The following is a 25538-nucleotide window of genomic DNA, read 5'->3' as shown; positions in this document are numbered from 1 at the left end:
GCACCGTGAAACCTCTTGTCAAGTCGATATTTAACAACGAGTACTGCGGGAAGAAGGGCTGAATCATTATCGAATCGATTATTATAGTAGGACTACCGACGAATATGTTTGAAAAAAGAAAGACAAAGGGAACTGGGCGGGGAATCGTGGAGGAAGAGAGTCTATCTTAATAATAAACGACGTAACATCCGCGAAATGGTGATTTTTCGTGTTCGTTCGTAGTTTACCCATCTGAAATTACGTTTACCCTCGTTATATTTTGCCGTGCAAGCCGAACGGGGATGAAATCAGAAGGGTGTACGATAGTAAGATAAAAATCGATATATGTATTATATATAACACACACCAGATTTGTGGAATTAAAAATTGTGTTACTTTATTTTGAGGAAATGTTATATCTCTAGGTTGCTTTTCAATAATATAATACAGTCACAAAAGTTACAAATTGCATGAGTAACAAGATTTCTATATTATATGTGTGAACTCTTAATTTAAATATCGTTATTTATAATAAAAGAATCTTAAGAAATCTTTCTTTGTTTCAAGCATTTTGAAATTGTTTGATATCATATTAAAAAAAATTTTCTTTTTTGACAGATTAAAAAAATATGTGAAAGTATTTCAATATTAATTATTAGCATATATAGAGATAAATCTTAATAAATATTTAAAATTCCTAATTTCTATCATAAGTAAAAACATTTTCCATCTATAAATCAGTATTTAATTTTGCAGAAATAAAATTATTTCTATGAAATTAATTATATATTTATTATAGTTTTTTTTAAATAAAATCATTTCTATGAAATTAATCATATATTTATTAATTTTTTTTTTAAACTAGAATTGAATTACAGTTTAGAATAAAATTGGAAAATGTAGTTAAAATATCAAATATACATACATACATATAAATGTAGATAAAATATTAACTGAGACTCACAATATCTTCGACAATCATCTAACAGAAATAATAATCAAATGATTGTCGGCAAAATTGACTTATTTCACTTGCGCGTTTAAAGATAGATATTCGATTCAAAACAACAAATTAATGAGTAATGAATATTATTATCACGTGCTAGAAATTCGATTACGAGAAACGAATGTTATCATTTAGTATTGAAAATGATAGTTCATTGACGAGTTTTGCTGAACAAATAAAAGCGTCAGTGCGTTATAATTGGTTACACTGTAATTTCGGTTGTCGATGAGAGAAACACCTCCGATGCGGCCACATTTCCATCGCGATATCGGGAACTATTATGCGAATCGTATGAATAATTACAACGACATAATGCAGCATCGCTCGATGCATAATTAATAAACCGTGAGTATAACATAAATATATTTATCATTGCGGCTTTAATCGCATTTAGTATTGCATTTCGCTGTCAATCTTTTTCTTGTCATTGGCACCGATTCGCCGAGTTAAATGCAAACAGACGAAATAAACATAAATATTACAGAGTCATTTTACATCAATAAAATAGCAGCAAAATACTATAGTTTGGTAACTATTATTGGTGACAGAATATATTACCGTAATAAATCAAAATTGTAACTAATTTCGAGCAAGAACCGATTACATCGAAAGCGAGGGACTTCGCGTCTGTCGATACTCTTTGCTTAAACTATGACAATATATCGACACCACGCGATTTTTGCAGCATGATAAGAATTTTGTCATTCCGTTTGTCCGTTTATCGCGACCACTGATTAATTCTCCGATAATTCTTCCGACGAAATAACTCGCGCATCTGTCGTCGCGAGGTACCTGTAAATTTTCCGCTACCCAGGGATTTCGGAATTACACCATGTTATATGACATGGCAGTCGCGTGACATTTTATCGAATTTCGAGTTAGCACACTTGGCATATGCAAAGCCTCGCAAAAACTCAATCCCGGGATAACAAGCGGCAGATAATGCTCCGAAGACCGAAATATCATCAGAGCTAAAGAGAATTTTCCCGAAATATTCTGAGAACGAGAGCAAATAAGGGTCATTAAAATTTAACAATGCTCTTTATTTTTGCAGAAATTGTAACAGTGATAAAAAATTTAACAGTCTTTTTCGAATGTACATTTGGAGAATGCTAATAAAAATTATCTATGATGTCTCTAAATTTTTCGTTCTTTCTTTAGCATCTCAAATAAAATTTAACGAAATTCCATGTCTGTTTTAAAATCGGAAATTTGGAACGAGAGGATATTTCTTTGCCTCTAGGTTGGATAGAGTTCGCGCACAATATGACGCGCAATATATTCGATAATACAATTGAATTAGACTAAATTGGAGTTAGTTCACTCACCGAATATGAAGAACAGCTGATAATCTGTCGTGACAATCCTCCGATGCTTCTCGACATATACAAATATAAAATACACTCACAAATATAAAATACATTGCACTCGACATTTCCGTTTAATTATGACATACGACGCTCCGTCCACTGGCGTGAAAATTGCTGCGACTGATGACGCGTAAACATGGCAGACGTGACGTAGGCGGTTCGCGCCAATTTTAAATGTACGCGGTATACGCGATCTATCTTGTAATTGTTATTCTTCGACGCTTCTTTCAATGCTCTCTAATGTTTCTTTCTCTAATGTTTTTTTTCGACTCTTTTGCGTAAATCTTATTCTAAATTATATTTCTATATATTTTTAATTATTTCTATATATTTTTAATGTAAGATATTTTTTTAATTTTTGCATATATGTATATTCACGAATGAACATTGTACATAATTATATATTTAAATAATTATAATTTCTCATTTAATCTATTCTCATTTAATTTAAACTATTTGTAAAAGTTTAATAATAATATTTTTTGTTTTTACATTAAGCATATAAAATGTGACATAATGTATTTAATCGCATAAAATTCATTGAAGGAAAGTGAGAGAGATCAGAGAACGCTTTATATTTATATTTATTATGGTAAAGTAAATTATTTTTGAGCCTCTATTTTTTAAGGCGTATTAACACACATTTTTCGAGAATCGTGGAATTTAGATCGAAGAAAAATATTCGCGATATAAATGGAAGACCTCGATTGTTTCGAGATGAGATACTCTCTATTTCTATCGTACTTTGCGAGGAAAATTTCCGGAAGAGTCCCTCTTTGAAAATTCACCAACGATAAAATCCTCAACGCAGCGGAGCCACGTCGAGCGTGCTCGACAATCCGGCGAGGCGGAAAGTTTATTACTACAATACTGCGAACTAAATATTTTCAAGTCCCATAGTCGTAACGAGAACGGTGGCGAATTGCCGAGATTCTTCCGGAAGAAAATAATTCCGCGACCTAACGATGAGTGGACGAGCCGTTTCCGCTTTCTGTCCTTCAAAGCGTCGCGAAAATTTCGCGTCTGCGAAAAAAAAAATTTGCTTTCTCGCAATAAAATAAAACTCGCCATAATTATTTTCTCAGTTAGCGCGAGCAAACTTCGAATAAGCCACGAGAAAAAGAAGAATAATAAAGAAGCGAAACTAAATAAATTCGTGACGCAAACGCGAACTGCACGATAATTTGTCTATATTCAACTTGGTATATTCTCTCTGCATGTGGTTAATCTTTGTATATATACCGGGGGATATATGTATATTATGAGCGACTGTAATTCGAGTCTGAACACACTTCTAGACACTTTCTCGTGCACATACATCGTGTCCCTTTGTCGGGATTTGGGACTAGAGTCCTCGCCTATCTTACCTTGAGCGCTTAACTTGTGCTTATACCTGAAACTGTTTCGAACGTGTCATTACTAACCCATTGTTCTATTGTCACACATTAACACGCACACGAGAACAATCGTGATATAACGGATCCAACGAAGCTCAGCAAATGGGTCAAGTTTTCGTTTCAAAATTGCAGTGATACTAACAAATCGCTTTTATTCCTCGAACAAAAATTGCTAAAGGCATTCGCGAATTTTTCTAAGGAGAATAGAGTTTATTTTATGTGTATCAATTAATCGCACAAAGGGTGAATATTATAAGGAATGTTTAATAAATGAATTAAATTTAGTTTTCAAATTTGATAAAATTGATATTAAATCTATTATTTACGAATTTTATAAAAGTAGAAAAGATTTCTTTCAATTGTCATCATTTCTTGAAATTTCGTACATTACTAGATTCGTGATACAAAATTTTGAATTTTTATTATTAAATAAAATATAAAATATTGAACGAGATTCTCGAGTTATACTTATGCAATGTCAGTGACGAGACCGAGACACCAAAATGCGCGAGAGTCGTGTTCATCTGATTCTCAGTTGGTGATTCCGCGAAGAATTTGGAAATTGCTATAAAGTCGTTCCGCTGGGTGACGTTTTCGCACACGTGACGATTGCAGGTGCAATCATCGTAAATCCTGCTCGGTGGACGTGCGCAGCGACGTTTTCGAGGAAGATCCTTGTCCTGGGACCGGAAAGTACATCGAGGCTCACTACCAGTGTTTAGGTTGGTTCACATGTTTTTTTTTTATTTTGACATTTTCGCGATCGCGAATTTACCCGAGAAATTTCAAGGGATTCGTCTCTCGTTCAAGATGCTGCGGAAAAGCTTCATAATTTTGAGGAGCAAAGTATTTTTTTGCTCTTCTGAATTGATCATCGATGTTAAAAAAGGATGCAGTTTTGAACCTTTTTTGTAATTAATTCGTTTTTTATTTTATTCTTGTTATCTTATAATTTTATTTGATGTTTGAAAAAGTTACATTACTTTAATTTATTAGTTAATTTGATTTTTTTATTATTTTGTAATTTTATGTGATTGATTTACTTTCTATATCATACGTAATTATTTAATTGAAAAATACCAGAGTAAGAATATGTTCTCTTCTGATCGAAAGAGACATAAAATTCTACGACTCACATTTTTAATTTTCAATTAAAAATCAAAATTACGCCAATAAGAATTTAATCAATTTCTCTCAATTAAAAATTCATTTAGAATATATTATATAATTATTAATATTGTAAACAACGCGAATGGAATAGATAAACTTCGACGAAAAAGTCTCTCCTTGGGAGCATTGCTCTCATTTCCCACCTATATCGAAGAGATGAAAGAAACGAGATCCATGGCGGTACACGTGGTAAGAGTGTACCATGGTCATTTTGTTAAACGCGAGTCGAATCCCCATCCAGGTGCAACGAACAGCAAAATTGCAGCATCGTTGCGTCCACGCTGCAATTCGGCGATCCTTGTCCGAACACACACAAATATCTCGAAGCGCACTATCGGTGTGTGTCTGGTAAGTAAAACTTTTCCACTTTTACATTAGCTTTAATCCTCTTAGCTATATAATAATTATTGAACTTTATCGAAAATTTCAGAAAGATTGTAAATTATTAACATTATTTCAAGAAGAAAGATTAAAGAGAAAAGCAGAGAAATATTTTAGAAAAAACTTTTTTTCTTCTGAAGCAAAGTAATTTTTTTAAGAATTAATTTTAAGAATATATTTTGAATATTCTTGTTTTAATTTCTCTATTTTTATAGTATTTATTATTTATTCTCTCTTGTTTCTAAATTTCAACATTAAAATGATTACCGATACTGTTGTTGATTTAATTGAAGAAATATATATTAAGTTGTTTTTTTTTTTAATATTGTTTTAATACATTGTTTTAATTTAAGATATCGATATTTTTCAATAACAATATCTAAATCCTTTCAATCCTCTCTATTCCTTTTTATGTAACGATTTTTATATATCATTCGTTTTATATATCGGATCTCGAAGATTCAATAGATTAAATATAAGCTTCACGATACCAATATATATCCTCAAATTGCCAAATCTCTTAATATCTCCCAATGCATTAAGAGAGATAAAATCAACTTCTCTTCTCTCTTTGACTCACATATGTGAACGTATATATATTATTTTAGTTTTAGACGCGACGAATATTGGTGCACCCGATATTTTATCTTATCGCTAACTTTTTCGGATAAAGGCAATTTCTAGATAGTGTGTCAAAATATACGAACTATTTTCCATATTTTAAGATTAATATATTATAGCTATATTGGATTGAAGATTTTCTTCTCAATTATACTCGCGTTATTAAGCCGTATAATCTAATTTTGTACTCTGTCTCTTTCTCTCCATCTCTATTTTTTAACATTTTAAAATCTCTTATCTTTGCGAAATGCTTCTCGGATTATATGTAAAATAATAATCCATGGAAATTTTTTAAATTTTCATTTATCGCGTTCGTTTAATGATTATAAAACTCGATATCCGAGGATATTTCTCAAAAAAATCGGTTTTTTATGTTCTCTGTCTTTGATATTGAAGGAATAATGATAGATTTTTTTATAAACAAAATAATTTTAATAAAAATATTCAGTAATATTGATATTACATATATTTAATAATATTTCTTTTAAATAATAATATTCCTTTTAAATAATAATATTCCTTTTAATAAGATATACTTCGAAGTCAAAAAGTATTGTGTCTATGTAAACGTGATTATTTTTGTATACATATATTTTTATTTTGTTAACATTGTTTTATTTTTCATCTTATCAAAAAAATTTAATTTAGTGCGCAAAAATTTCTTGATCAGTAAAGTGCATCAAATATTTTAATATAAAATTCCAATATTATTGTATTTACCATATTCATATCTGCTCTTCGCAAAAGGAGATTTACTCAAGCTTTATCGAATGATTACGATTAACAAGAATCCGATATAAATCCGATACAGCGGATAAGCTCTTCCCACCGTAGCGAGCCAAGAAAAACAGAGACGAGAGTATCTCGATATCTCCGAGCCGCGGATATCTCATTCCCTTCAGTCCCTATCGGGAATATACGCAAAGTACAGACAGTTCATTCAAACTCTATCAAATGATTAACCAGAATCCGATATAAATTCGACGAGGAAGATAAGCTCCCCATCGTATTAATCTAAGAGGGAGGGAAATGTGGAAAGATAGAGAGAGAAAGAGAGAGAGAAGAGGGGCAAGTTTGATATTCCTGAGTCGGAGACCTCTCGAAAGCCTTAAATATCCCGCACCCCTGAAATCACTTTTCTTCTTAATTATACTCAGTCTCCTATTCCGATAAGCTCGTAGACGAGCTCCCCGATTCTCCGCTTCTCTACGAAAGTAGTTTCTTCGCACCGATCTTTCCATCCTCATTAAGTTCGATCTCGACGAAACACATTTGCAGCAGCCACCACCACGACGACGTCTCGGCCGAGTCCGCCATGGGTCATAACTTCGCAGCCGAGCGTCTGGAGTACCGCTAAGCCGACCGTCAGGCCTCCCTCGAGGATTACGGTACCGACAGCGCAACAGCCCCCGCAGCAGCCACCGGCGCCGTCCACCCCGGCGATGCCTATAACAACGCCGGCGAGGTTAGTGTGCTACATAAACAGTCATAAATATGCGCCGCTTGATAGATTAAAAACCGGAAAATTCGAGCTTTAATTTAAAATCATATTTATATATTTATTTTGTTATTATCGAATATTATATATCTCACATGTGTACATAAATACAGTGAACGAAAAAATAGATTTGTCTTGCGTATCGGTCATTAATTTCATTCGATCGCACATTATTAGGGAATAAATATTTTTTTCACACCATTAATTTATATCAAGCGCAATCTATATGGTTGTCATAAAGTTTGTATATGAGGAGAAGAGGAGCGCTCCCTCCCCCTCCTTTTCAAGAGCCTCTTTCATTTTCAGCCCTACGTCAACAAGGTCCTTCGCCGACATTGAGGTCGACGAAGAGGACCAGGACTTAATACCTCCTGCGAACGGTCCTCCGGCAAATGGCCCGGCAATGACGCCGATTATACCTGAGACCACTCAAGCTACGACAACATCCACCTTCGCTCCCTGGAGAACCAGTCGAAGGACCACCGGTAAGTATCTCCTTTCCTTCTTGGGAAACATTATATAATAATGTGTCATTTCAAATAATAATATTGATACCCCTTGAATTAAACATTTTTTGAAAAAGAAAAAAGGAATATTTTATATGTAAAAATATAAAATGTGTGTATTAATATGACATTAATTACTCTCGTTTTAATATATTTATTTACTTGCAACGAACTTTAACGGTAATATTTTAAAAGTAAAATTTTCGTTAAGAAACAAATATATATTTGGAAAAATTGATTTATAATTTTATTATACTTATACAACAAGGTTTTTTCTGACAATCTGAGATGTTATGGAGTCTTTGTTTTTCTTTAAATTGTCAATTAATTAATTATATTTGGACCTTGTGTGATAACTGCTATAACATCTTTACACAAGCTATATCCGACATTCCGGTTATGGATCTACGAATCTATGAATTGACTTTGAGAATAAACCGCTAGTATCAGACAACACGCCATAAGCATGATAGATGACCAAGATTATGAGTCATAACAGCTGGTATAATCATAACAGTGTCTAGAGACGGATCGCTATTATCTACTTTATTTCTTTCTTTTTTACTTTTTTACTTTTATCTCTCTCTCAATACGTGAATACATTTCCGTTGTCTATAAATTGTCGAGCTAAACGGCGTATTTCTGCTCCAATCGCGACGAAGCATTAAGATCCCCCCGGAGAGAACCGAAATTCCATTTCCGAGCGTCGTTGCGCACCGAGCTGCATCCCCGAGGACGTCGTGACGCCGATATCACATTAACGCCATGCCGTTAACTATAGTCGTTATAGTCTGAGATAGCCATTTAAGATGACGAAACTGACCGAACCGTAACCGCTATTGTTACAGTACCTAGTACGTTGTATCCAGAGTCCAGCTCGAATGGTCAGTGGTACGATTACGGTAGACAGGTGTGTCCCCCGATGGCAGCCAGGAACTTGTCCTGGAACACGACCAGGGCCGGCGACGTAGCCGTGCAAAGCTGTCCTGGTGGTGCCAATGGTTTAGCCAGATGGCGATGTCTCGCCCGCGGTGAGTCTGCCTTTTGGCATCGCGATACTCCAGACTTGAGCGAGTGTCGGTCCGTCTGGCTAACCACGCTGGAGAATCGAGTGACGGACGGCGACGTGATCTTGGGCATCAGCAGAGAGCTCTCGCAGGTGACCAACAACAGCCGTGGTTTGTACGGCGGTGACATGATGATCACCACCAAGATCATCAAAAACATGGCCGAGAAGATGGCGCTGGACGTAAAGAATTATCAGGATCTGAGTCAGAGGGTGGTCAGCGTCACGGAGCTGTTGCAGGGCGTAGTGAGGACCGGCAGCAATCTACTCGACAAGGCGCAAATGGCGTCCTGGAAAGATCTCAGTCATCAGGAGCAGATGAGGGTCGCCACGTCGCTGCTGATCGGTCTTGAGGAGAACGCCTTCTTATTGGCCGACACACTCGGGCACGATAAGACCGTCATACACGAGGGCAAAAACATACGTGAGTACCGCTAATGATGATTAGTAATTGCTGCAGCAATTTACAAAATATACATTTATTATATCCTTCTATGCTAGTAGGGAGGGAGGACATTAAGAACCTCAATATCTTCTTTATTAGGTTATTATTTTTCTTTATAGCCTGTCTCACGAATGCTCCCTCCTCTAGATAATTGTAGAACTTAATCTTGAAATCACGTTTGGTTTTATTTGTTATGTAAAATAGCGATTCGAATCTAAAGAAAAATATTTTTATCTAAGCTTCTTATATTTTATCAAACACATAAATTCAAAATATAAAAAAAATACATAATATTATTTTAAAAAACAATTATATATCTTATAGTATATGAGGCTATAAATTTACTTGAGAAATCATTAATATTAAACTTGAGAGAGATGAAAGAGAGTGATTTAACTTGAATAACAATTTTGACTATATATTTTTTGTCAGCCTTACAACATAGAATTTATGTAATTGTGTAATTTATCTTGAAGTAAAATTGTTATCCCTCTGGAATAGCCATTTTCGTTCCAGCATTTTAAGAGTCAACGAACGCGTACTTTCCATATGCCTTCGGCATTCATCGCGAGTATTCGGATGATTTATATCGCTCGCGTATCTAACACCCGGTAATCTTCGGTATAGATAAAATACAGATCTGAATCCATCGTAATTCTCCGGTACCCGCCCGGATTACGTCATAATCCGGCAAGTATGGGGCGGGCGCGCGCTATTATTATTACAAAATAGCGGTAGAATTACGAGAGAGACTTGATTTACTTCCCGGAAGTGCGTCGCTGCTTGATTGAGCCGCAATGTACGTGCATCATAGCGTCATCAGATGCACACTTGATAAACTGCATAACGCGGCGAAGGGCAAAAAGTGGTGGAGAAAGATGGGGGAAAGATGATGAGCGACAGCCGGTCGGATGCCATGTAACGTCCTCTTTTCGAGAAGAAAAATCGAAATCGCATAAATCCTTCTTCCTGGCAGCGTCATTGATTAATACCGTGATCATTTTTTAATCGTTTACTTCGCGACAAAATGCAGTATTAGAACTATCGCACTTTTTTCGACAATTAAATTCTTTTACGAATATTTAAATTAAATTTTTAATTAAATTATCTTATTAATCTGTCCCTTTTAATTTTATTCGATCGCAGAAATAAAAGTCAAAGAAAATAAGAAAATTAATTTCTTTCTGCAGGGGTTTTCAACTTGTAACATATGCATCTTCGTATTTAATTAATGTTATAATAGCTTTTATGTTTAAAATTTAAAAAAAAATTATATTTTAAAATTACATTTATATAAAAATGTATCAAAATGATATATTTTACTCTATTTATAAAACACAACAAAATATTTCAATCTTCACCAGCAAGTTTATTTTAATTAATTAATTTATTATATATTTATTTGTGTGAAAAAAGGTAAAATGTTTAGTATACTTAAAATGAATATTTACTGTGTGCAAGTTTGAAAACCGCTGTACTGTCGTAATTTAATTCGCGTCTTCCGCGAATTTACGACTAGAATTCTCACGGAGCGCATTAACCGCGTCGAGGGAGCGAAACACCTACTCACTTAATTAGTCGCGTGCGTGTCTTCACTACAGTGATGGAAGTTCGCGTACTGGACACGCGTAACATCGACAACGAGCTGGAAGTTTTCCCCACCGAGGCCGCCCAGCAAAAGTGGACCGTCTCGAACGATCGCGTGGAACTTACTAAGGGCGCTTTGGTGGATAACAGCGAGAACGGCATCGTGCGGCTAGTCTTCATGGCATTTGACAGACTCGAGGAGATACTGCAGCCGCAAGCCGAGCCGCCGTCCGTCGTCATGAACGACGATCCCCAGCCCGTGTCGCGGAGGAACACCACCCGTATTCTCAACAGCAAAGTTATCTCGGCGTCCTTGGGAAAAGGCCGGCACATACAGCTCTCGGAACCCGTCCGGGTATATTTCAGGCATCTGGTGGTCGAGAATGTCACCAACCCCACTTGCGTCTTCTGGGATTACATCTTGAGGTAATTTCGCCTTCATCCGATCCTATTTCTACTTTGTACAATGCTAAGAATACCGAGGAGAAATTTTTCTCTCTTTTCTTCTTTACTTCTTATCTTCAATTTTCTTCCCATGTCTTCATTGCGCTACATATATCGCTCACGATACATCATTGATTTATTATCTATTGTTTTCACGTTTTTTACTTTTTTTATTTGAAGCTTGATTATGGAGTTTGATATTTTATACATAAATTTGATAAAAGACGTTATTTTAAAATTGATTAAAAGCTAAGATTTTTCAAATAATCTCTTCAATTTTTGAAAATCTAATTCTTAACTTTCAACATTATAAGTCTTCAATAAGAAAAACCTTAAAATATATATATTCGGAAATCCATAATTCACGCGCTGGATTTTAACGCATCCTGTATATTGGATGGAAAATGATCAACAAAACGAACATTGTGAATGTCTCCTCTACACGAGGTACCTTATTTCATGTAGCGCGTGGTCGGACGAGGGATGCCAGATACAAAAGACCAACGAGACTCACACCGTGTGCGAATGCAATCACCTGACGAACTTTGCCGTGCTGATGGATGTGCACGCTGTCAGACTGGACATCGCTCATCAAGTCGCTCTGCAGATCATTACGTATATAGGCTGCATCATTTCCGTCGTCTGTCTCGTTCTGGCCATTCTCACGTTTCAATTATTTCGCGGACTAAAGGTAATATATATAACTGCGCAAAATATATATAATGCACATATCGATCGGCATTCAATTGCGGTGAGATGAAATTTTTTCCTCACTCCCGGATTTTCTTTACAGTCGGATAGGACGACGATTCACAAGAATCTCTGCGTGTGCCTGTTGATAGCCGAGGTACTCTTTGTTTGCGGGATCGGTCAGACGAATCAGAGGATCGTCTGCGGCATCGTGGCCGGTTTATTGCACTTCTTCTTCTTGTGCGCGTTTGCCTGGATGTTCCTCGAAGGTTAATTAATTCAATCGTCTTGTTCGCAATTTGTAATATATCTTGTTCTATTTTCATTTATTTTTTACTCGATTTTATATCATGTCGCAGGATTCCAATTATACGTGATGCTGATCGAAGTCTTCGAGGCGGAAAAATCTCGACTTCGATGGTATTATCTGGTCGCATATGGCGCACCGCTGCTGGTTGTAGCAATTTCCTGCATAATTGACCCACTCAGTTATGGTACCGATCGGTATTGTTGGCTGCGTGCAGATAATTATTTCATCTTCAGCTTCGTTGGGCCTGTGATACTCGTTATATTGGTAATTAGCTGGTATATTATTAATTAATTAAACGTTAATGCAATTGATCGGCTCAAAGAAAAGCACATTAAGTAAAGTTGATGAAATTTACTTGCATCTATTCCGTATATATTAACGTGACATTTTTTTGAGATTTTCAGTTTCACGATGATGGCATCGAAAACATCGTTACATAATCGATTTTAACTGTCATTTTCGCAGGCGAATCTGGTATTTTTATCAATGGCGATCTACATGATGTGTCGGCACGCAAACACCACCGTGGCCATGAAGAGTAAAGAGCACTCCCGACTGGCTAGCGCAAGGTAAGCACAGTGATCCCTAGTAGCTTGTTCTAGTAAATCACCGTAAATTACGAACTGTATATACCGTATATCAATCGAGTCCGTCCGTTGTCCGTTATATTCGAGATTTGATCCTCCCGTCGAAGCGTAGTATCCGAGATGTTTGTTTGATGCTTTCGGTTTACACGTTCGCAAGCTTTACTTGCTTAAAGAGATCTCCCGAACGCGGATCTTGTTGTCACGCATCTTTTGGCGGCCATGCTGAATTTTTGGTTTTGGTTTTGAGTCCTATGTTTGGAATGACCGCAGATTTCGTTCTCGTTCGACACACCACTGTATTGCTGTGATATACACGATATATCATTTTAGGATATACACGAGTATATCGTTTGATCACACAGATCGTCGTATGCAGGGTGTACCACTCAGGATGATTGAAAAAAATCGTTGAAATAACTATATAAACTATTTGCGGTTCAGATAAAAAAGAGTTTCATATTTACTTTTTGTTTTGCGAAGTGAATTCCATGCTTTAGATTTCAAAAATTCTGCAAGATGCTAAGTGTTATCGAAAGACACGAGAACTTTTTAGTAATTTTATTAATAATGATTAATAATAATTTTAAATAATTTTTAAATGCTTTGAAAATATGAGATTTAAAATACAAAATTTTTGCTAAGATTCCATAGATTTTGAACTTTACTAACGTTTGTTACATCTGTAAATTTTTATTACAGATAGTTGTATGAAATTATTGATATACCTATCTCCTTGGGGCACCCTGAATATCGCCATGTTTAATTTACAAATTTACTGAACGGAAATAAAATTTGTGTTTATAAATTATTATAAAAGAAATGAAAAAAAATTGTCTCTGTTTCGTGAAAACATATAAACAATTTGGTGATGGTAATGAAAAAATTATTGCAATCCCGATTCGGATTATTACAAATAATGTCTTTCATGATGACAAGTATTAAAATACGTACAATGATCTTTTTAATCCGCATAACTGACATAATTAATCATAACGATCGCATCATTTTACTTGCGAGCAAAAAGTACTTTGCGTGCTCGGCAAAAAAGTAATACGAATCGAGCATTGCAAATCGAAACGTAAATTATAATCAATTAATTAATGGTGCCGGAACAATCACCTAACTCTTGTTTCATTTTTGTATTAAATCTTCTACCCACTTCTGTCTACACTGTTCTACATTCTTCTGCATGGCGTGGTTGGTTGGTAGTGGAAAGGAAGAGAATGCTCTTCCCAACAAATTGCAAGCGCACTTGTAAGATATTTACCATTTTTATTATTATTCACCCATATCGTTAACATCGTCATTGATCACCATCTCGCTCGTTTCATTATTTTTTTTTCTTTAATCCATTTCATTTTAAGCTATTCGAGTATCATTTCACATTGATTTTGTGAACGTAGCTGTAGTCTTTAGTCTCTCACATCATACATCGAAACACTCGCCATATGTGATAATGTGATACTCACCGGAAACGCGATTTAAAGCGCCAATATGTAACATGTTTATGTATGCACATGATGTAATTAATACAACAATTGAAGGAATAAGTGTATGAAGATGCAATATATTTATAATATTTGAAGACTAGAAACTTTAAATTAAATGATTACAGTAAAATAAAAAATAACTGGTAAAAATTACTCTTTTGTAAAAATATAGTGCCCGCACTTAATCCTTCGCAATTAAAAAATCATAACAACATATGATCTAAATTCATCTTAAATCATTTCGAAATCTTGCATTTTTTGTTTTAATTGAGAGCTTATCGTTAAATCACAGAAAAAATATTGCTTAAGTAAATCATATCATGATATGTACTCGTATAATTTTAATGCATAATTTTATAGTAAATATAATTTAATTTTAAGTATTGAATAAAATAATTATTATAATTGATATAAGATCATTTTTTTCTAAATAATCATTTCTTTGTATTTTTAAACTGTTTTACAAGGAAAATATTCAATAATATCAACTGATTATGTCAACTCCATATTAACATAGCTAAAGTTGGCTGGTATAATAACTATATATTATACTGTACATACTTATTATACTTATATTTATTATGACATTTGCATTTCCTGTGAGTAGACACAACGATTCACTGCATGTAGTATTTTCCTTAGTTTCGGGTATTACGCCTGATTTACAAGTAGATAGACGTGAAAGTATACCGTAGAGATATATCCGCCTACCTGTGTAACGTCACGTTCTAATCACAACGATTTAGATAAGACGTCGCGATTTCGGCGACGCTTAAAGTAGTGCCTGCGAAAATAAAAAGGTTGGACTCTGCATACTGTTGTAATATTTAAACGTCGCCCGTCGCGTGTCTCACGACAGCTACGTGACAGCAGCATTATTTTTTTTTCAACGTCACATTTACTAATCTTAAACATTTAAACTGTGTGTCGCGATCGACTGAAGAAACTCGGGATTGGTTGCAATCATCTTTTAATTTTTTTATGACTAGCAAATCCGAGAAAGAAAAATAAAAATTATTAAAAAAACGCATTTATTATCTATTGTATATTAAAATAAACTGATGAAAATTTTTTTAGAAATTTTTAGTGCAAAAAATGGGACAGTATATTCTACTTTTATTTTAAGATTAATTATAATAAATATAAAATGTCGCAAAAAAGGAATTCATCGAATTTTCTCATTTGTAGGAACGATATTTTTTTATTTTCTTTCTCATATTCTTCTTCTTTAGAAAGTTATCGAATTTATATGTATCAGTCTTTTTTTTTATTAAATCGTTACAAGAAAATTTAAATAATAAAAAAAACTTGAATAACAATAAAATTGATCCTGAGTTTTTTTAGGAGAGATGCATGTAAGATATACAAGAAATTTTTTGACGAAATATATATTCCAGAGATTTTACGCGATTATACATTGATCCCCTTTAAGCGCCGCCATCGCGATTTGTATTGTATAACAGAAACCTGGGACTAGCTGTTCTTCGATGTAATTTATTATCCTGTATCTTCTGATCAGGGCCTGGCTGCGGGGCGCTATCGTGCTAGTGTTTCTACTAGGTCTGACCTGGACGTTCGGGCTCCTCTACTTAAACCAAGAGTCCGTTGTGATGGCGTACATCTTCACCGTATTGAACAGTCTCCAGGGGCTGTTTATCTTTGTGTTCCATTGCGTACAGAACGAGAAGGTAAGGGAATACGTCGGGGCACAGAAGTCCGCCTTGATTTAGACAGTTCTGGTAACATTGCCGAATGTTCCCGGAGAGAGAAAACAGACAACAAACTTCGAATTTATTCGAGAAATATGTAACATGATAGCAATATGTAATTTTTATCGCATAAGAATAGTCTCGTGCAATTTTTTATAATAGTAACTTAACTTTGCGTCGATACGCTTCCTATAAGATCATTTTTACTGCATATTTTTGATGAACGATTGATGTAATGATAAATGTTACACGTACTTCGTTGCCTGTAGAAAAAAATTGTGTACATTTTTTATTTATTTATAATGAGATTAGTAGCAGCAAGAGTTGTAACGATCCTTTATAAATCCACGTGTGTTTCCATTTTTGTATAAATTTTTATATAAAAATTCAAGAATTTCTTAACACTTAAGTTTAACATATCGATTACGTAATTCATGCTAATTAAGATCGCCGAGACGATAATCATGTCAACATCGTATTATTTTGCTCACGAATATCAGAACATGGAGATGAGAAAATGATATGTTTAATAAAGTGTTGTGGTAATACAAATTATTGTGCGTTTACTTCGCGCACTTTCGTCACCCGTAGTACGCTTATTATAATTTTCTCAAAAATTTAACTTTTTTTTTCTGTCATCGCGAGAAGCACCGTTGTTATACTCATTTATCGTTAAATCGGCACCAGAATTGCAAATTGTCAAATTCATATTGCACAATATTCTCACCAATAACTGCAGACAGCTTCCTCTCAACTTTTTTGCCTAAAGACAATAAAAAACAGTAAATTTTCAATAATACATAAATGAAAAAAGTTCAGTTTTTCATATCTTATTTTTTCGACAATAATTTTAAACGTGCTACTCTTTGCGAGGCTGTCTGCAATTCTCATGTATCAGACGCGAAGAGACGCACGTGACGCATCCGCACACTGTCTCGCACAGGCTTTTAGTTCTTTCACGCACCGTTAAACTCGTTTTGTCGGGTCGGGCGGGTTCTGTTTCGCTCTTGCAGGTGAGAAAGGAGTACAGGAAGTTCGTGCGTCGCCATTCCTGGCTGCCGAAATGCCTGAGGTGCTCGAAGACGGTTACGGGCGGCACGGCCGGCTCCACCGGTGGCAGCGGCGGCACCGGAGGCGCCAACGGCGGCAAGGACTTCGCCTCGCACAACACCTCGTCGAATCCGTCAGCCCCTACCACCGACAGCTCCGGACTGTCACCCCATGCGGCCACCAATGTGGGTACCAACGCTAGCACCACGTCACCGCCGAACAATCACAACAACCTGACCACCACCTGTAACAATACGAATCTTTCGATAAACGTGAACCTGAACAATTTGTCGCTGAGATCGCCGGTCGGGGCACACCAGATGCACATGATGGCACCTAGCAACCACAATAGGCATCTCACCCAGCAAGGTATCCAAATGCCGCTTATACACCAAACCGAAATGCGGATAACGAGGCGAAGTAGAGACATTGCTCCGCGGAATTAGAGTGACCGATATTTTTTATGAAAATTTAAGTCATGATTTTTACAAATATTGCGTCGTTTTGTATTTTTTGAAATTTATTCTGTGAGCGTTAGTTTGTTAGTAGTTGATCAAATAGCAGTAATTTTTTATATCTGATTTTAGTAAACATGTTAATTAAATTAATTAAATTATTAATTATTTAATTAAACAATTGGAGAATTAGTTGAGATAAATATAATTTTTTATCATGAACGATATATTTATCACTTTTTCTTTTACTTTGCTGATTAACAACAATAATTATGTTACATGCAGAATAACGTAATATTTGAAAAAATTAATATATGTAAATTTTCGCAAGAATATTGGTTACCATGTTCTTTCGTGGAGCAGTCAAGAAATTGAAATTGTAGGAGTCCGAAAGGGGAACGTGCGTCTTTCTTCTCCCTCTCTCACTTTTTTTCATAATATAGCAATGACGGTGCAATACTTGGTTATTATGAAGTACGCAATCAATGTCTATTTTTTTGTATAGACAAAATCAGATAAGCATATGTAATAACTTGTATGCGGGACTCTCATGGGAACGATTCTCGAGTACCGATAAATTGCGTTTCTCTCTTTTTTTCTCTATATATTCTTTTCTCGCTTTGCTCTTTCCAGTATGATTATAAATAACACAAGTATGATCCGTCTGTAATTAATTATTATTGCTCACTTTTTGCCTGTCGCTCAGAACTCAAGCCTGCCTTCCTTTAAGCTTGTCCCCTTCACAATTGAAAGGTTGTTGCTAGTCATAGTCTTTTCATATGAATTATGGTTTCTGTCTATCTCTCTCTCGATTCTCTCAACGCGTGTAAATAGATTTTAGTCCATTATATTTAGCGTTAGATGTGATTATTTGGTCCTCAATCTCTCCTTATATATTTAATTAATAGAACAACAAAATTTTAATTAAAATACAATTTCCTTTTCTTACCTTAATATATTATATATCAAATGTATTGCAGGATATATTTGAGGCATGCAAGTCTTGCTTCATTGTTTTTATTCATAAGACTTACTATACATTCAAAAGTTTTTTCTTTTTTTTAAGAGTGAATTGCAAGTATAAAAACTTTGCTATAAATATATATATTTTTTTACTCTAAAATTCTCTAACATATATATTGTATATAGAATTGAGGACGACTTTGCCTATGGTTACGGCTATATAACAAAAAATTTTGTTCTCTTCAAAAGCAAATAAATCCTTATATTATACAAATATAGATTTACGGAAACTCTTCATGTAAATATGTCAGATTATTATTCTTTGGGAGCTCTATATTTATAATGATTTTATATACATTAGCTTTAATGCTCCAAACGAAAAATATGTCTGAAAGCTTTTTTTGTTAGCAAATCACTTCAAAAACTGACTCGCAGAACGGCGAGTTAAAAGGCATTTAACGAACCGTTCGACTCTTTCGATTCTATTGCGTTCAGAGAGTCGAAGAGAATTGGCCGACAAAAATAGAGCGAGAAAGAGAGAAGAAAAGAGGGAGGGAGAGAGAAAGACAGAGAAACTAGCGAGATAAAAAAATGTATTTAAAAGAGATTGTTGAACGTGCTCGTGTACGCTGTTATAGGACAGCTTGTAGGAAAACGTCAGCAAGAGCGAAACTTTAACGTTAAAAGTAATTGAGAATGTAAGAAGTTTCACAACGTTTAAACGAGTTTCTTTTTGAATCCTTTTAATTTACACACAACGTTAAATAAAATAATAATTTTAAATTACGATTATTTTTTTATAAAATAAATTTGTTATAAATTTTTTATAAATTACGATTATTTTTTTATAAAATAAATTTGTTGATTGCAAAACTATTTAATTTGTATTCACTTTAACTTTTATTATTAAATTATTGTGTACTTATATGTTTATGTTTAAATTTTTCTAAAGAAAAAGAAATTGCAAAGAGTGATAGAAAATAAAATTTAGATTTAGCATTTTTTTCTTTCTATGCAATTATATTCCTTAAATTTTTTTATCAAAACTGGTATTTTGTTCTATTTATTTTTCAGTTTGTAACAATTTTAATAAGGTAAAATTTTTTTCAATAAGTCATTATTTAATATTGAAAACTCGTTAAAAAAATTAATGGAAATTCGGCGTTTCTTGTTAATCTTGATTTAATTTGAATTTCTCATTAATATGAATCTCGTTATACTTCTAATTAAGGTTATCTCTTTCTCTCTTTCTTTTTCTCATTCTGGCATCTCTTATTTAAAATATCAAGTAACGAATAACGATAATCTTTCGAGAATCTGAAACATAGGTTTTAAATTATTTGAAGAAAATTAAATTATCGAATGCGAATAAATAAAATTAAACATATCATTTAATCACCAATTAGTTTCAAACAATTTAGAAATGTAAAAATAGATTTTTGATATCTAGAATTGTGTATATATTGCATTGATAAAAACATTTGTCGATTTTATAATGAAAAATAAAAATAATTATTTCTATATGACTATGAAATACTATGAAATTAATATAATACTATGAAATTTTATTTCTAGTAATTATTTAATTAATTAAATAATTGTTAATTGTTAATTTTACTTTCGAAACTAGTAATACCATCATTTTCATTATTATGATGTTTTTCTTCTTTTTTTGTACATATATTTATCGTCTTAGTTTATTCTTCTCCCACAAAATTAATTCATAAAATTCTCTTGTAAAAATTTGTGGAAGAAATCTTAATTTGAAAAATTTTAGTATTTAAAATATATTTTGGAAAAAATATATATTTGTCTTCTCCTAAAAAAAATTAATTTGACTGAAGATGTTTCCACATTATCAATTTGATAACAATCGATGTCCCCCATTCTGTAAATAATGCGCGGAAGGCAGGCATAGCACGAATACTCGAATTTGCACTCTCGCGAGCACGCTCGCCCGCAAGACTTCCTACTAACAGTGGTGATTTCCGTGCTTCTTATCTGGTTCTCGGGGTTTGGTGTAACGCGGTTGCTGGCTACTTTGTACCCTCTCACCTCAGCTCGTTCCCTTTCTCACCTCGAAGAGCGCGATTTCGCGCGATTCGTCGTTCATTTCAGGTTTTCCGGATCATCGATGATATCTCTGATCAGGTAAAAGGCAGTAAGTGATGTAATTTCGTCGAAACGGATATTTTACACAGAGATTGATAGTTGGAGTTGTGCCATTGAAATAATTTGGTAAGTCAAATTTAGCAATTAAACATTGAATAAATAAGTAAATAATTTGTATATTAAATTCTTGAATATATCAAATGATTACTAAATAAAGTAATTAAAAATTTAAAGTTATAAAATTCTGAACTTTTGATCGCTGACTAATTTTACACAGTTACGTAAATATAAAAATGTTTTAAAATAACGTTATCAAAATAATCGTTAATGTGCATTGTAGCGTGATAGAACTGAAGCAATATAAATTTTATTTATTAATTACTGCCTTTTGCCCAATCATAGAAATAATTTTAAAAAATCATGGAAATTCGTAACTTTAGTTACATCCACGCAAGCAATTATAACTTAGAATCGTCAGCATTGCATTTTCTATTGCCATTTTGTCTTGCCTTCTATCGTTAATCTTTGCGTTCACCATGACATATTTGATATATCGAACGAGTTTCATTTAATTAGTAAAATGATGATTATATCTATAGTTTTTCATTTTAATTGAGGCAAACTTCTGTGATAATGTATCCTTATATTTCTTATAATTATAAGGAAATTTTCATGAATTTATTATATTTATTTCATTTATTATATAATGTGTAAGTTTTGCACACATCAAGTTATATATAAATTCTACGAGGAAAATGTGTAATTTTTATCTGCTATTTATAGATTGATAAAGCATAAGCATGTCAAGAAATGTAAAAGTAAATGTTGAAATAATCTGAAACTGAAAAGATTTATCATTGCAATATTATGTAAAAATTGCAGTTTCACTTAATTATTGATCCTCTTTTTATATTCGCATTATCAATCAGATTCATGACGAAGGAATTTAAACAAACGAATTTTCGTCGGCGATAGGAAAGGTATACGTTTAGAAAGATTCGTAATGTACCCCAGTGAATCCCTAATTCTAACTAGACACGCGAAAGGCGGAGTACGAAGGGATGCACTCTATGCAGGCACTTACACATTGCATTTCACATCGTTTTGCTCTCTTGCACTCATTGGATCTTCCGTATTCCGCCTGAACGCGCTTCAAGTATAATTAAGTGATTTTTTTTCACCTCTTCCCGAACAAGCGATCGATTGAAAACGCTTTTTCGAAGATGCGAATGCACGCGCATGACGATTATATATTGCGCTTGCAACTATTTGCCTAAAAGCGCGTTTTCCATCGAGCTCGCCGAACGCATATTTAATCTCTTTGTATTTGTCGCGCATAGTATTATTAATTGATTCGCAAAATGCTGAAATTACATTTATTAACGCATCAATTTATGGTAATTTAAGCGAGCAATATCAATTTATTTGTAGAAGAAAACACTATAATGATATTTATTTTCTTCAGTGAAGTATCAATTTTTATTTTTTATAAAATTGAATATTAAGTTTTTTTCGTAAAAGTGCAAGAAAGAAATGCATAGTTAAAAATTGAATTTAATAGTCATAACAATTAGAAAATACAATGATCAGACTTGCGCTTCAAGTATAAAGGATTAAAAATAATCAAATGCTCGCACAGGCACTCACTCACTTACAATCAACTATTACTTTAACAGAAAATGAAAGAAAAAAAGAAAGATCGGGTAAGGAAAATTAATTCATTACATCTGCCACACTTCCACCGCACACATGCTCATTCACCGACCACTTTTGCTCTCTTTTTCTTTCTCTCTATTCCTATCCATTAGATATGTTTCGCTGATTAACGCATGTCCATGAGATAAAGTTTAGAGAAAACTATCAGATAGATAAAACTGGGCAATTATTTCATCGCCTCTTTCAAATTTTAAAAATTCTGTAAATTACAGAATTTAAAATGAAGAGATTCAACTGTTTCGAGAATTTAATAAGCAAGGATATAATTAAATTTCACCATTCGAAGATTCTAAAAAAAGGACATCTTTCGATTCAATTTCTTTCTAAATATGAATTAATGCATATTTATAAATTCAAATAATCAGATAATTCAATTTTTGGGATGCGAAGAGCTTCTTTGATCAGCTCTTGTTTCAAAGATCTTCTAATCCACTTCAAAATCTCATCATTATTGGAAAGACAATTCATCCACGCGGACGATGCAGCGCTCTTTCTCGATCTGTGTCAGAGCCGCCGGTCGTAGGTTTCGTCAGGACCGGAAGTCCGGCTGTAGTGGTCGCGTGACCCGTCTCTATAGAATCTCGGAACGAGTGCAATCACGTGTCGTCCTCGTATAACAAACACGCTCGTCCGCCGAAGGGGGGAAGGAGGCCGCGATGTGTCCAGGGAGAGCCCTTCAGTGTGCGTGTCGACGTCGCGTATCTCAGAGCGCTACGTCGTAGATTCGCTCCCGCACGGGTTAAATCTGTTCTGCTTCCGGTGCCGCGCGTCGCGCGAGATACCGCTGGATATGTACAGCGCTCATATCTCCCTCGTGTCGTGCGGAATTTACGCGCCCTTCCTCTTCCCCGTGTCCACACAATTATGTACCCTAATTGGTGCACGAGGTCTCTTGTTCCGCTGCTTCATCGATCGAAGAGCTTAAGTCTTCCGGTCTTCCTAGCTCTGTGATTTCAATTGGGAACATTGAATGTATTTATGGACAAGATATAGCCGTAATCATGAAGCTAGTTGAGGAAGCTAATGTTGTATATTATTCTTTTCAGAGTTTTTTAATTCTTGATTTTTTATATAATTTTGTGGACTACAAAGATCAACATTTTGTTAGAATAAAGTTTACCTAAAAAATTGAGATGAAGATACAATCTACGAGATACAATGGATATTATTATACTGAATCACAGAGTTAAAAAGATTAAAATAGATACAAGAAATATTGATCCACAAATATGTTTCTAAAAAAATATTAAATTGTCCAACATTTAATCGATGATATTTGCATCAGATAGATTCATTAATTTCCTATTTTGCGATTCTGGTGAAACAGAGTCGCCTTTAAAATCAGCACAATAGTTGCAAAACTCTTTGTTTACTGACACAATAATCTGTATTAAATATACGCAAATATTAATTATAATAAAATATTAAATATTAAAATATAAATATTAAAAATTCTCTGATTATATACATATGATATTTCAATTTTTCTGGTGGTGATTACGCATGGAATAATTATCTAGAGAATATATATATCATTCATTTACACGCATACACTGAACACACGAGCGATATTAACAGAGCTGACCCTACTTATCAGTAAACAAAGGGTTAAGGGGGAATGGCGGATTGGTTGCTTTTGCAGTACTTGGTATCCGGTCGAAGCTGGGCGATAGTCGATAGGCAGCCGGCAGTACCGGTGCCAGATGAATCCGCCTCGACCGAGGCTCACATCGTGGCCACCCTGCCGTACGCACGTCACGCCTTCTTACCCTCAGCTCCCAATATCCCCAAATCTGCCACCGCCACTTGGGGCCACCTTAACAAAAACCTCATGTGGAAGGTAACTAATTCACCGCTAAACTCGCTCGCTGTGTTTCTCACCCTCTGGGGGCGGCTCTATCGTAAGGCAAACTTTAACGATCGCGTAGACTTTTGTATTAAAAAATCTTAGCGGAAAATATGAAGCATTTCATTTACCTTAAATTATAAAAATATACAATTTTATCTCTTAAATTGCATTTCAACGTTTACTATAATTTAATTAAAAACTTATTGACTTTAATGAGCATACTTTTTATTCTTGAACAATGATTATGTATGCGAAACAGCATCAAATTATAAGCGTTTTCATGAAATGCTTCGAGATCATGACTTCCTATTTGCTTCAGTTCGCTAATATTATGATATGTACGTTTGCAAGGATTTGCTAAACCGCTGCTTCTGCATTGATGAGATCCTCGCTAAGTACGATCTTCACGTTGGTAAGCGGTCCGCGTTTACAAGAACCAGCGGTCTTTGTATGCGCGAGGATCTTGCATTTGCGAGGAGTACACTAATCAAGCATATAGTCCAATACCTTGGCAACTGTTATCCTCGTATTCGCGAGCATTCAACTATTTCTCGCGAGAGGATTTTGGCTAATTTTGAACCTAATATTTGCGGAAGCTTCATTAAATTGCGGTCCGCGCGTCTTTATATTCGTTAAGTTTTTTATTTTTCCAAGAGACTAAATATAATATTAATAGCTTTATCAAGAGTTTCGCTAAAACTAGAGCCGTCTCCATTTTCATCGTGTGTCTTTTGGTCTCTCTATTTCTCTCTTTTATTTCTGCATGGTGTGCAGTATTAATTTTCACTCATGCACAGCACTTATTCATCTTTACGCATCCTAGGAGTGAGTCTGACCCGAATTTCGAGCATGAAGATGCGGATACACTTTGTCTCGACGTGTATAGTGAGATTATTTTTCAAGTTTGCGACATAGCGTGTATCATAATTCTTCGTTTGCAATTTTCTCTCCAATTTTCTTCTCTTATCTATTAAAGAAACTAAATTTTTTCCCAAATTATTTCCTGAATATTTTTGAAATAAAACGAGTCAGATCTTTTACATCCAAATTGAAAAGACTTGTTTCAGTTTCAAAACGTGTAAAATAAATCATGTTTAAAAAAAATCATATATTTATGATATTAAGAGAGAATTAACT

The 25538-nt window shown here is 34.3% G+C and overlaps 1 protein-coding gene across 6 annotated transcripts in view; it reads left to right on the top strand.

Moving 5' to 3' along the window:
- Window positions 1-25538, top strand: part of LOC145969278 (latrophilin Cirl) — a 421116-nt gene that overhangs the window by 386070 nt on the left and 9508 nt on the right. For 4 of the 6 annotated variants that reach the window (XM_083095267.1, XM_083095268.1, XM_083095266.1 and 1 more), the window contains 13 exons: window positions 5164-5270; window positions 7203-7389; window positions 7729-7907; window positions 8777-9418; window positions 11041-11452; window positions 11936-12161; window positions 12264-12429; window positions 12520-12734; window positions 12936-13039; window positions 14267-14311; window positions 16067-16235; window positions 17270-17491; window positions 24195-24392. In XM_083095267.1, coding sequence (XP_082951393.1) covers window positions 5164-5270; window positions 7203-7389; window positions 7729-7907; window positions 8777-9418; window positions 11041-11452; window positions 11936-12161; window positions 12264-12429; window positions 12520-12734; window positions 12936-13039; window positions 14267-14311; window positions 16067-16235; window positions 17270-17491; window positions 24195-24392 — 2872 coding nt within the window. Of the gene's footprint in view, window positions 1-5163; window positions 5271-7202; window positions 7390-7728; window positions 7908-8776; window positions 9419-11040; window positions 11453-11935; window positions 12162-12263; window positions 12430-12519; window positions 12735-12935; window positions 13040-14266; window positions 14312-16066; window positions 16236-17269; window positions 17676-24194; window positions 24393-25538 lie in introns of all 6 variants that reach the window. The other 2 variants (XM_083095270.1, XM_083095271.1) reach the window with 2 other exon arrangements.

This window comes from Camponotus vicinus, unplaced genomic scaffold (genome assembly GCF_025532165.1).
Source record: "Camponotus vicinus isolate PSW18456_S1 unplaced genomic scaffold, iyCamVici1.0 SCAF_3, whole genome shotgun sequence".
In the NCBI taxonomy this organism is placed as follows: domain Eukaryota; kingdom Metazoa; phylum Arthropoda; class Insecta; order Hymenoptera; family Formicidae; genus Camponotus; species Camponotus vicinus.
The sequence above is the reverse complement of the archived record's forward strand: the minus strand, read 5'-3'. Positions and strand labels throughout refer to the sequence as shown.